At 35.1% G+C, this 13,374-nt stretch overlaps 1 protein-coding gene across 1 annotated transcript in view; it reads left to right on the plus strand.

The window, feature by feature from the left end:
- The window catches only part of VTA1 (vesicle trafficking 1), an 80,384-nt gene that overhangs the window by 40,698 nt on the left and 26,312 nt on the right, over positions 1 to 13,374 (plus strand). Inside the window, exon 5 of the mRNA XM_023187461.2 lies at positions 8,787 to 8,895. Within this exon, the coding sequence (XP_023043229.1) occupies positions 8,787 to 8,895 (109 nt within the window). The remainder of the gene's footprint in view (positions 1 to 8,786; positions 8,896 to 13,374) is intronic.

Consider the following 13,374-nt stretch of genomic DNA (forward strand, 5'->3'; position numbering starts at 1 on the left):
GAAAGAAAGAAAGAAAGAAAAAAAACAGGCACCTTAGTCCTACAGCCATACGATGACCTGAATGAGCAGGAAATGGTTCTATTGAGCCTCCAGAAGGGCTACAGACTGCTGAAAGCTTTATTTTATTCTGATAAGATGTGTAGCAGACCTGCTGAACTATAAGATAATAAATTTGTGTTGTTTAAAAAACAAACAAAAAAAGTACGTTCAAGAAATACTAATCATGCTCCTTAGATTAGATCTGGGCCTGGTGGAAAAATAACTACAAAGGACATGATTGGGACAATTGACAAAATTTCTTGGGACTGTGGATCAGACAGTAGTGTTGTTGAAATATTAAATTTTCTGATTTTTGAGATTGTCCTAGATTTTGGAAAGTGCAATGAAAAGGAAAGGGACACAGTGTCTTCTATTTACTCTTAAATGGTACAGAAAAAAAAAAATAGATACATACAGACACACAAGCTTTTTTTTTTTTTTTTTTTTTTGAGACGGAGTCTCGCTGTGTCACCCAGGCTAGAGTGCAGTGGTGTGATCTCAGCTCACTGAAAGTTCTGCCTCCCAGGTTCATGCCATTCTCCTGTGTTAGCCTCCTGAGTAGCTGGGACTATAGGCGCCCCCCACCACACCGAGCTAATTTTTTGTATTTTTAGTAGGGATGGGGTTTCACTCTGTTAGCCAGGATAGTCTCAATCTCCTGACCTCATGATCCACCCGCCTCGGCCTACCAAAGTGCTGGGATTGCAGGCGTGAGCCACCGCGCCTGGCCCGACACACACACTTTTTATATTTATATATATATATATTTTTTATACATTTATATATAGAAATGAATGAATAAAACAAAAATTAAATAGTTGGAGAATCTGAGTAGAAGACATATGAGAGTATGTTGTCCTATTTTTAAAACTTCCTGTTTGATGAAAACTATATTTTTTTTTTCCCAGAAAATAATTAACATTGGTTTCTTGTCTTACCCCAGTAGATTAAGTATTAAACAGTTTAATACTGACCATACCTTGTTTGGAAATCTTTTGTTTACTTGGAACGTATGTTCCAATGTTATGATATTTTAAAAATAGAGGAGTTATATTTATGTATTTGTATATTAAGTTATAGTTATGATTTTTGGGGTATAGTTTTGCTCTCCTTTTTAAAAACTTGTTTGATGAAATTATAGTTGCTTTCAAAAATAGAGAGAGATTAAAATGTTGAATAAATATCAGGAAATACATGTAATCTGTGACTATAAATATTTCAGTATCTGAATCATTTTAATAATACATTTGTTTAATATGTGTTTTTCAAGCATTTCTTATACCACTTCTCAGTGTTCTCGGAGTTATGTGGAAGTCTTGTTTCTATAATAACTTGGGAGGTTGAAGGACTAAGAGTATAAATGTATTTGTGATGTTGCCACAAAGTTAGAGGTTATTAATCCCATGGTTATCACTGACTACTTTGAAAGTGTTATGAAAGCTGTGGATTCTCAGGCTAATGTGTATTGCATTTTTGCATGTAATTTGGGGAGTGTTCCAGGAAGAGGCAAGATAAAGTGCTACATTTTTGAGACTATAGTACAAGCTACCTATTCTTGTTCAAGAAACAACAAGGAGAACAATGTGGCAGAATCCAGAATGAGAAGGAGTGATAGGATAGGAGATGAGGATCAGAGTGGTGGGGGGGAGGATTCAAACAGAGAATTGATAAATTTTGACTTGTATTTTTAAAGTATTTTTCCTTTCTGTAATGGACAAGATTGGAAAAGGCAAACTCATTAGTACCTTATTAAATAATCAAGGTAAAAGATCTTGCTAGGATCAGAGTTTGCAGAAGAGGACATGGTGAGTAGTAGTTGGATTCTGGATGTATTTTGAATGTAGAGCTGACAAAATTTAACAGATTCATTGGCAAACTGTAAAAGATACAGAGAACTCAAAAGTGACTCCCAAGAGTTGGACCTGACAACTGTAAGATCATTCTTAACCACTGTAGCCATTTATAGACTTGTGGGGGAAAATCAGGAGTTGGTTTTGAACTTATCAAATATACACGAGAAATGTGGAATTGGATATATACTTACACAAAATCCTAAGGTTCAGAGAAGTCTGAACAGAAGATATAAATTTGGAAGTTAGCAAATACACCTCATGGTATTTAAAGGTGGTATATTTATAGACTGCATGAGATCATCAAGTGTAGAAAGAGAGACAAGTAATCCAAGAGCTGAAGCCTGAGGTACTCCTGACACTGGGACATGAAAAAGAACCAGTATAAAGGACTGAAGGAGCACAGCAAGGGAGAAGGAAAACCAGGAGGTCTTGATAACCAAGAAAGCAAGTGTAAAGTGGCGCATCAAGGAATGGGGTGGGAAATAATCACCTGTTCATGCTGATAGGGGTCAAGGAAGATGGCATGTAAGCCTTGAATTTAGGTGGCAAAAACCACAATTACTTTCACACCAACCTAATAGGAATATAGAAGTAATCTGTAACCTTGACGAAAGCTGTTGCAGTGAGTAGTGGGGATTAAAAACTTGCCTAGGATGGGTCCAATATAAAAATCAAAGAGGAAGAATTAGATAGAGACAGAAGAATTAAAACTTTGTCTTTCAAGGTGACTTTTTGGTGTGCTAATGGAGAATAATTTATATCAAATTTTTCATCGTTCTAGCCAGGAATGTATTATTACACTCTTGTGATTCTTCAAGGTACTAAGTTTGAAAATCTCTGCTCCAGCCTGCAGTTGCTGTTCTCTAACCAGTCATGCTTCAGTGTAGCAAGTGATTTAAAAATTAAATGAAAATTCATGGTAATTCTTAAGTGGCCAAAATTTACAGTTGTCAGTGATTCTCATCAATCCAGTAACAAAACAGGAACTTAGAGGCCAAGGACAAAAGTAAAAGTTCTTTTTGCAGTTCCTGTTTCTTAGAAAGGATGTCTAATCAGCAAAAAGGAGTTAATGAATTTCAAAAATACATCTTGAAAATTTCCTTTTAAAATAATGTTTAGTATCCAGCATCCTTTACATCCTTTATTTTAAATAAAACAACGTTGAAAAGTGAATTAGTGGAGTTACAACTGCCAGAAATTTCTGCTAAATAGTGTATGCATCAGTGTCTAGGAATAGGGATGTTTTGGAAACAGTATGAAATAAAAAATGTTAAGTTGCTTTACTGAAATGAGCCCTTTTCAACTTAGTTTCTTAAATTTCGCTTACTAATGCAGAAACCCAAATTGTTTTAAACTTCTCTACACTGCTAATACTTAAATATTAGGACTGAAAGAACCTTCTAAAGTCGTTACAACTTTTCCACTAAGTCTTTAGACAGGATTAAATTATTTCAGATAGAAAAAAATTTGGCCTAATTTTAAAGACCCTCAAAGAAGGCAGTTTAAACTTTCCTTAACAATTTATTCATCTACTTTTAAAATAGTTTTCTTTGTAACTACCAAAAGGTACATTCTACATTGATAAACGTTAAGTAGCTGACCTTTAAGGCTTATTTTCTATTATTTCATATATTTTAATCTGAGTTGCAAATTGCAGTGTGGTAATTGTAGTTTACCAAGATAGACCCGAATGAGTGGCTAACTTTACTACTAAAACAGTATGACCTTCAGTAAATTACTTTATTTTTGTAATGACATTTCTTCGTCTCTAAAATGATAGGATTATAGAATCCCAAGAAAGAAGGATGAAGAAATATGGGACTTCAGATAAGACATGTGCCAGATTTAGGAATGTCAGTTATTGCCTGGTTTCACATTAGACTGTAAAGCTCATGCTTGACTCATTCATCTCATGGATCCCCAGCACTTAGCATAGTATCTGACTTGAGTAAATAATAAATAACTGTTGACTTAGTGGAAATGAGGGCACTTCATAGGGAGTAAGCATTTGCACTTAGCCTTGGAGGAAAGGAGACTGGGCAGAAAGGAAACCATATTAGATAAGAGAGAATAACATGAGAAGAGAATGCAGGTAAGACAGGAATCCAATCTTGATTGAGGGAAATGGAAATAAGACTGAGTGTCCACAATGTGGAGGGCCTTGAATGCCAGATTAAACTGTATTTATACTGAGCCAGTCCTATAATGTCTCAAAGCCTTAGTGTGAGTACAATGTGACCTGCCTAAATTTCGAGGTTCTGATGAGGACCAAGTAGAGGAAAATACTTGTGGAAATTCCAAGTGTGGAAATACTTTATAACCTGTAGGATGTTCTAAAGATGTCAGTCCAATATTTTAATCTTGTCTTGGATTTATCTTATCCAACTAGCATTTAATATGTGTCTTCTATCCATGGCATATTGATTTCTTTATCTTTATTCCCCAAATATTTCCTTATTTCTACCTTTGCTTGTACTTTTCCTTCTCTCCAGAATCTTGTTACCGCTTCAGTTTTTTCATAACTTACCCATCCTGCATGGCCAAACTAAAGCATCATTTCCTTTACCTTATTCTGTTTTTTCTTTATTCTCTGAATTGTTCCATGTACTTACTATAGGAAACAAGTTTAATACTTCCTACTAAGTGTGTTTTTATAGTAATAGTTCTTTGTATTTTAATTTCATATCCATAGCCAGATGATTAGCTCCCTAAGGGCAGAAATAACGTATTGACTTACTTTATATATCCCATATTGCTAATTAAAGGTCTTAATTAATAGCAAACTTTTACAGAGCCAAAAGTATGTTGAGGTTAACTATACATATCTTATGTTTTCCCCCAAAGAGGGAAAATTTAAACCACTAAAAATATAGAGTAGTTAATTACCTTCATTAGTTTTCATTGCTGGAGCATAGGTTAATAATAAACATTTTAAAAGAATGTCATTTTGCAGATACTGAATTCAAGTGGACATGTGAACATAGAGTTTCAAATCTGATAATAATCTAACATTTGTAGCCCTTCAGTTCTAATCGCTCAAGATTTTGAAAAATTAAAAATCTGGAAAAGTCAGTGTTTCAGCATATATTCTTTGCTCTGAAAGAATGAAAACGAAAGAAAAAGGTGAACCACAGGTTATTGCTGTTTCTATAGGCCTAAAATAAACACTGGAAATTTCAAGTCATTCTATCTAACTGTATCATAAATGTAACAGAACTTGCTAAATCCAATAGCCCCTTACATACGACAGAAATAATGATCTCTTTATTCAGAAACTTCAGTTAGAATCAGTTAAGCTGTCATACGTTGGAGATATGTATGCATCTTGAGCAGCTACTACATACTGATCACAAAGCCAAATGGTTGGTATAAACAAAAGATAAGACTCTTCTTTTAATGAGCTTATATTATAACGTATGTGTGTGTTTTGAGAGTCGGAGAGGACACTTTGTCAGCATCCTTATATAATTACAAACTGTGATAAATGTTGTTTTAAAAAAAGATGTAAGATTACTGGAGAGTCTGACCTTAGATTGGGAACATTAGGAAAACCTTTCTTAGGAAGTGGCATTTGATCTGACATATGAGGAATGCGCTGACATATGAGGAGTTAGCTGGGTGAGGAAGAAAAAAGACAACAGGCAAATGGGTTGTATGGGCCATGGCATGTGTAGTAACAGAAAAAAAATGCATAGCTGGATAGTAGTCAGTGAATAGGGATAGGGACATTGAGAAGAGGTTGGACAATCAAGAATCAGGTAGAGTAGACCCTTGTATCCAAACTTAGAATTTATTTTGCATTTTAAATGAAAAGATTGATATGAATGGATTTATATTTTAGAAAGATCCCTGTACTCGGAGTACTAGATGAGGAAGATGTGGTAGGGGCTAGGGCAAGAATGGAAGTTGGGACAAATTGGGGGCTATTGCAGCGAAAATGGGGAGATGAAGACCAATCAAGGTATGTTTCAGAAGGAAAATCAACTGGATTCTTGGTGAATTAGGTAAGGGAGTGGGGAGAGAGGCAAAGCATAGGGATAACTGTTAAAAATGACTCCTCCTATTTACTTGAGAGTGAAGTTCCCAGAGGAAAGGAAAGGTGGTAGGGGGATCAAAAGAACAGTTTTAATTTTAATTGTATGCGAGACATCCAAGTGGTGATGTCACATAGTGAGTTGGATATTTGTCCAAGCAGATTCTGACTAGATTCATAAATTTAAGAATAATAAATTTATCAGCAGTACTTAAAGCTATGGGAAGGCATATGAAGTGGTAAAAAAAAAAAAAATAAGCTAGATGGCAGGATCATGATGCTTTTATGAATCTGGTAGGTGGTATAATGACTTAAGACAGCCCACTGTAAGATAACAAATGGCAACTGATATGTTGTATGAACTTGAGATGGGGGAGAGGGAGAATGAATGAATGTACATTATCTGAAGGGAACTGCCTGTATTCATTCAGCTCAGATAATTACTACTAAATAAATGTGGGCCTAGATCTTTAATTTTTAAAAGAGAAGTTAGAAATTTGGCTTTTCTGTAACTTTTCCCATATTTGAATATAGAAATCATAATTCTTATTTAAACTTCTATATGTGTTATTATTGATTGCACCCACTATTTTGCACTCTTTGCTAGGACAGAGTATTTAAAATTACTTGAAGGTCAGCTGGAAGATTAGGAGCCAAAGGAGATAGGAAAGAAACCAAGAGAATTGAGTGTCACAAAAACCAGAGAGAATGTTTCCCAAAGATTGGCATAGTCCAGGGCTTTTAATATATTTACAGAGTGTAGCAGTTTGGTAAGATGATACCTAAAAAGTGTGCCTTGGATTTTCTAGAGTGGACTAGGCAGTTGATATTAGCAAGGTCAGTTCCTCAAATGAACTGATAACTTAAGTGAGGTACAGGCTGACACATGTGGGCGCCCTACCAGTAAAAGACACAGGCATATTCAGATTCCCTCACCTTTTGTGTTACTGGAGAATATGAAGTAAACAGAAAAGAAATACACCCTCCCCAGCCCCAGAGTGAACTGAATGGTAAAGAAGTGAAGACTTTAAATGTGGATACTTCTGTTGGAAAGCTCATTTGTGAAGTGGAGCAAAATGTCATACCTGGAAGAAAAATCAGAATCCATGTATAGATTTTTTAATTGAATATGTAAGAGGAGTGTTTGATAAGAAGAAAATGTGATACAAATTCAGTAATTTAGGGGTTAATTTTTTTAGTTTTCTGTACAGAAGCTACCTCTAGTAGTATCTAGAGACTCACATTATAGAATACTCAACTAAGTATCTGGACCACATGCTGCATTTGTACTCATCAGTGACCTAGTGGATCTTTGCAAAAGGATACTCTCTTTCTTTTTTTTGGCTGAGAGGAGGTCCAGAGCCGGGCTGGTGCAGTGGCGCAGTCTTGGCTCACTGCAACCTCTGCCTCCTGGGTTCGCATGACTCTCGTGCCTCAGCCTCTTGAGTAGCTGGGATTACAGGTGTCTGCCACCATGCCTGGCTAAGTTTTTGTATTTTTTGTAGAGATGGGGTTTCACCATTTTGGCCAGGCTGGTCTCCAACTCCTGACCTCAGGCCATCCACCCTCCTTGGCGTCCCAAAGTGCTAGGATTACAGGCATGAGTCACTGTGCCTCTTTTCTTCTTCTTCTTTTTTTTTTTTTTTTTTTTTTTTTTTTTGGAGACAGACTCTTGCTCTGTTGCTCAGGCTGAAATGCTGTGGCATGGTTTGGCTCACCACAACCTCTGCCTCCCGGGTTCAAGTGATTCTCATGCCTCAGCCTCCCGAGTAGCTGCGATTACAGGTGCTTGCCACCGCACCCAGCTAATTTTTGTATTTTCGGTAGAGACGGTTTCACTATGTTGGCCAGGCTGATCTCAAACTCCTGACCTCGTGATCTGCCTGCCTCAGCCTCCCAAAGTACTGGGATTACAGATGTGAGCCACCATGCCTGTTTTCAGATAGTAAAACCACATTCGCTCTCAAACTCTAATGTGCATATTTTGCTCTCAAACTATAATGTGCACCTGGGGTTCTTGTAGTGCAGGTGCAGACTGGCACTTGTAGATCAGGTTCAGTAGATCTGGGGTGGGCTTGAAGATTCTGCATTTCTGACAAGTTCCCGAGTTATAACGATACCACTATAAAGGTCAGTTGAAAATATAAACTAAAAATCACTAGCACATCCAAAATTCTAAGAGGTTTTTATATTTTTTAAAGCAAATTTTAATCTTATATCCTGTAACATTAGCATATCATGTAAAATTAGTTTTAAGGCATAGAAGAGGCAACTAACAGGTTCTTCATCTTTTCAGTTCTTCTTACAGCAACCCAATTAGGTATCATTTTTCCCTTTTTAGAATCAGTGTGACTGAGGTTCAGAGCTGTTAACTAGCACGTGACTAGTTAAAAAGTCAGGTTTACCTATCAGTCTAGCATTTGCTTTAACCACTACATCATCTTAATTTTTTTTTTTTCTTGATTTGTACAGGTCTTTTTTTTGTCTTTAGTGAAAATAATTAAATCTATTGTTATTTTTATATTTAGTCTTAGAATTCTACTTTAGCCTGTTTCTCCCCTGTGCAGAAGAGATGCAAATTTTGCTGGAAGGACACTCCTGTTTTTACCTTGCATATCCTTTCTGAAATGTTAAATGATAAAAGAGAACTGGGCATGCGTTTTGAGAACAATAGCATTTCATGAATTCTGTCAAGCCTTAAATACTTGGTGGATTCTAGCAATAGGGCGGGAGTTGCCAGTTTCTTTCAGAGCTGTAATCTGCATAAATAGGTTTTATCTCAGAAATATGATATAGATCATCATAAATGTTTACTCTTCTTTACTGTAGTCCAATGTTGATATAAAAATGCTCTCTTTTAGAATGTGAAACACAGGAAGTATGCCAGATGGAAGGCAACATACATCCATAATTGTTTAAAGAATGGGGAGACTCCTCAAGCAGGCCCTGTTGGAATTGAAGAAGATAATGGTATGTATTTATTTATTCTGAGTAAAAGGACTTAGTAGAATCATAATTATTCAGTAGATTATTCAGAGTTTTTGGAGGGAACAATATAATTTTGTTTTCATCAGGCCCAGAATCTCTAAAAGTTAAATATAAAATCATAAACTTAGGGACAGTGAGAAATAGAAATAGAGGTCAAACTTGTAATACCCGTCCATGTCAACAAAATGACTTATCTGTCTCCTACTTTTAATCAGATTTCATTCCTGTTATATAGGAAAGGCAATCCATTTATAATTTATAAAATGTTTTCAAACCACAAAGAATACTGTATAATTTTTTGTAAATGTCTTTGAGTTGTGTAGGTTATTTGGGGAGTTAGTAATACATTCACATGGTTCAAAAAAAATCATAGAGTATATAAAAAATATGAAGTGAATTTCTCCTGTCTACCACATCTCCTACCAAAACTCAAGTAAGCATTGTTTTTAGTTTTTTTGTGTATCTTTACAGAGATCATTTTTTATGAATTTACTACCGAGTAGAAACATATATGCTCCCGTTTTTCACACAACTAGTAATATACATGCTGTTCTGTACCTGGCTGTGTTTTTTTTTTTAAACTAAATATATACAGGAAAATGTTACCATCACATAGTGTGTTTTACAAATTTTAATCATGAAAAACATAAAGGTCATTATTTTACTTGGCCTTTCAGTTAATGTGTAATAGAAAAGGGAAACCTTTTTTCACTTACTTGTTTTTTATGTATTAGACGTAGTAAATAGATGGTTATAAAGAGAATGACCACTGTTCTTGGAACTGAGAAAATTCCAAACGATCCTTGCATTTGGCTACACACTTTTAGGCATATGTGAAGATAATTATCCATTGCAGGCATCAGTAAACTTTCTTAAAGGATCAGATAATAAATATTTTCAGTTTATGAATGATACTGTCTTTGTTGCAGCTGTTTAGCTCTGCTGTTATAGTACAGAAGGAGCCATAGATAATATGTAAAAAAATGAGTGTGGTTGTGTTCCAGTAAAGTTTTATTTACAATAACAGGCCACCAGCCCACTGGCCATAGTCGGCTAACCCCAATCTGATTAATCTCTTTAGATCTAGTATTATAATGAATTATATTGAAATATTGCCTATTATTGAACCAGCTTTACATTGTGTAATAAACCCCACTTGGTGATGATTTTTTTTTTTTTTTTATACTGATAGGTTAATTTCACTAGTATATCATTTAGGATTTTTACATTGACATTTATAACTAAAAATGGTCTACAGTTTTCCTTTTTGGTATCAATGTTATGATGTTATGCTTACTTCATAAATATAATCAGAATGTTTCTAGTCTTTTTCTATGCTTTGGAACAGTGGAATTATCTGGTCTTTAAATTCATCCTAGACATTTTTTTGTGAAACCAGCTAGCCATTTTACTTTTCAGGACTATTTTAGATGTTTCATTTTAGGTATACTGAAATACCTAATAAATTGTCAATTTGGGGTTTTTGGCTTTCTTTCAATATCAATGACTGCTTTAAAAACTCTTTAACATTTTGCCTTTGAAAGTAGGAAGTGTGCATTTTGATGATCACGTTGATCTGTTTTGTTCTGAAATGGTTATTGTAGGCCCTTACTATTAATAATACCAAATAGATTATTTAATGTAGATAGTTTTTGTTTTCCCAAAGTCAGCTTAAATGGAAATTGTCATTTCTGTTATTTTCATACAGATTTGATGGAGTTTCTGGATAGTAGAAAATTGTAAGCTACAGAATATTAATAATAAATCCTCTACAATATAAAGAAGAATATGTTCACTGCATACTTTTTCAACTCTTTAACTTAAAACATAACCTGGTGTCATAATCAGGGCTTAATGTCGTAACATCTAATAATATCTTCTCAAAGATAGCCTATATATCTACAAGATATAATGTCATTAAATCTGAATTTGTGTGAGAAAAGTCTTAAGACTTTGATTTGTTTTCTTTTTCTGAGGGTAGAATTATATTCTGTTGTGTTTTAGGATTAACTCTTGCATCATAGTCTAAGTGTAAAAGATAGTATATTTCACAAAAACCTAATTTTTTATTGTTCTGGAATTGAATTTCTAGTAAAACCAGTGTAAAATAATAGATACTGTACTTTAGTTAACTTAGATAAAGAGCAAGAGTATATACTTTTGAAAACAGGACTGTGTATTACGTTCTAGCTGAATACCACATCGCCATGACATTTTAATAGATATTACAAACAGGCTTCAACTTATCATTTAACGTATACTTTTTCAGCTTTAAGAAGATAGCAAAGCAATATGCATTCAATAGAAACTGTACTTCGAGAACCCTTACAAAGTCATTGTTTTTCACTTTCAGTACAGTATTAAATTACATAAAGGCTTTGTGTTAGATGATTTTGCACTAATGTAAGTGCTCTGAGCATGTTTCATGTAGGCCAGGCTAAGCTATGATCTTCAGTAGGTTAGGTATTTTAAATGCATTTTTTACTTAGATTTTTTACTTACAGTGGGTTTATTGGGATATAACACCATCATATGTTGATGAGCATCTGTAGAATTAATGATAAAAAAGAACAATAGATCATTGAAACCACTCATTTTATATGGTAAATTTGTTTTGATACAATGTCAAATTTACTGGAAAATTGCCAGAATGATATAAAGAATTCCCATATACCTTTAATCCCAAATTAAACATTCTCTCATTGATTCATAGTCTCTTTCTCTTTCTCACCCCTTGTCCCCTTTTCTCTCTCCCCACTCTCCCCACCACACATACACAAGAAAGGACATGAGGTTATTAGATAGATAGATAGATAGATAGATAGATAGATAGATAGATAGATAGATAGATAGATAGATAGATTGTGTGTGTGTGTGTGTAAAATTTTAAAATACAACCTGGTATCATAATCTGGTGTTAATGTCATGATTTTTAGCTGTATCTCCTTAGAAATGGCTTATGGCGCGGCCGGGCGCGGTGGCTCAAGCCTGTAATCCCAGCACTTTGGGAGGCCGAGGCGGGTGGATCACAAGATCAGGAGATCGAGACCACCCTGGCTAACATGGTGAAACCCCGTCTCTACTAAAAAAATACAAAAAACTAGCCGGGCGAGGTGACGGCGCCTGTAGTCCCAGCTACTCGGGAGGCTGAGGCAGGAAAATGGCGTGAACCCAGGAGGCAGAGCTTGCAGTGAGCTGAGATCCGACCACTGTACTCCAGCCAGGGTGACAGAGCGAGACTCCGTCTCAAAAAAAAAAAAAAAAAAAAAAAGGCTTATGGCTTCACAAGACGAGATATATATATATGTATTTTTTTCTATATATGTATTTGTTTTCTAGATATATATTTATTTATTTTCTGTATATATATGTATATATATAGAGAGAGAGAGAGAGGTCTTTGTTAGGAAATTAGAGATATGCTCTTTTACTCCTGAATACTTCTGTGTTTTCTAAGAATAATGGCATTCTTTTTACTACAGTGTACTTATCAAAATTGAGAAGTGTAGTGTTTATTCAGTGTATCAACTGATCTCTGTCTGTATTCAGATTTCAGCAATTGACTCAGTAATACCCTTTGTGGTTTTTTTCCTCATGCAAATAGATCATACGTCGCATCTGGGTGCCATATCTCTTTAGTGTCCTTAATCTGGAGTAGCTCCCCAGGATTTCCGGTGTTTCTTTGCCTTGATGTTTTTGAAAAGTACAATTACTTGTTAACTATTCCTCAGTTTGTCTGATGTTGCCTCATAATTAGTTTAACCCTATGCATTTTTTTGCAGAATAGCCCAAAATAAGGTTTTATCCTCCCTGGCTTACATTAGAAGTATACGATTTTGGTGAAATATTGGTGATGTTAAGTGATCACTTGGGTAATGTGGTGTCTTCTGAGTTATTCCCCATTAAAGTTATTTTTCCCTTTGCTATTTAATTTAAGGAAGATACTTTGATATTATGTAAATATCCTATATTTTTTATGCAACTTCACCCCCTGGGTTGATGATTTATCATTCTTTTTGTTTTAATTAGTTGGCACTCTACCATGAGGATGGACTTTCCAGTCTATACATAAATAAATGTGTGTGTTTATTTAATTATTTACATCAATATGGGCTCATGAATTTATATTCAGTGATTATAATTCATTACCCATTCTTTATTATGTTCCTTTATGTGACTCCTGTTGCAACTTCTGCACCAGTTGTGGTTTCATTACTTGAGCAAATTAACATTCTTTGGTCCCCAGTATACAGCTGTTGATCTGGCCAGTGCCTTTTTCTTCATAGCTGTCCGTAAGGTTCACTAGAAGCAGTTTGCTTTCAGCTGGCACGGCCCCAGTACACCTTCACTGTCCTACCTCAGGGGTGTATCAACTCTCCAGCTCTATGTCACAATTTGGTTTGCAGGGATCTTAATAGCCTTCTTACCCTTCCACAAGATATTACATTGGTCCATTATATT

The sequence above is a fragment of the Piliocolobus tephrosceles genome, chromosome 5, assembly GCF_002776525.5.
Source record: "Piliocolobus tephrosceles isolate RC106 chromosome 5, ASM277652v3, whole genome shotgun sequence".
Taxonomy (NCBI): Eukaryota; Metazoa; Chordata; class Mammalia; order Primates; family Cercopithecidae; genus Piliocolobus; species Piliocolobus tephrosceles.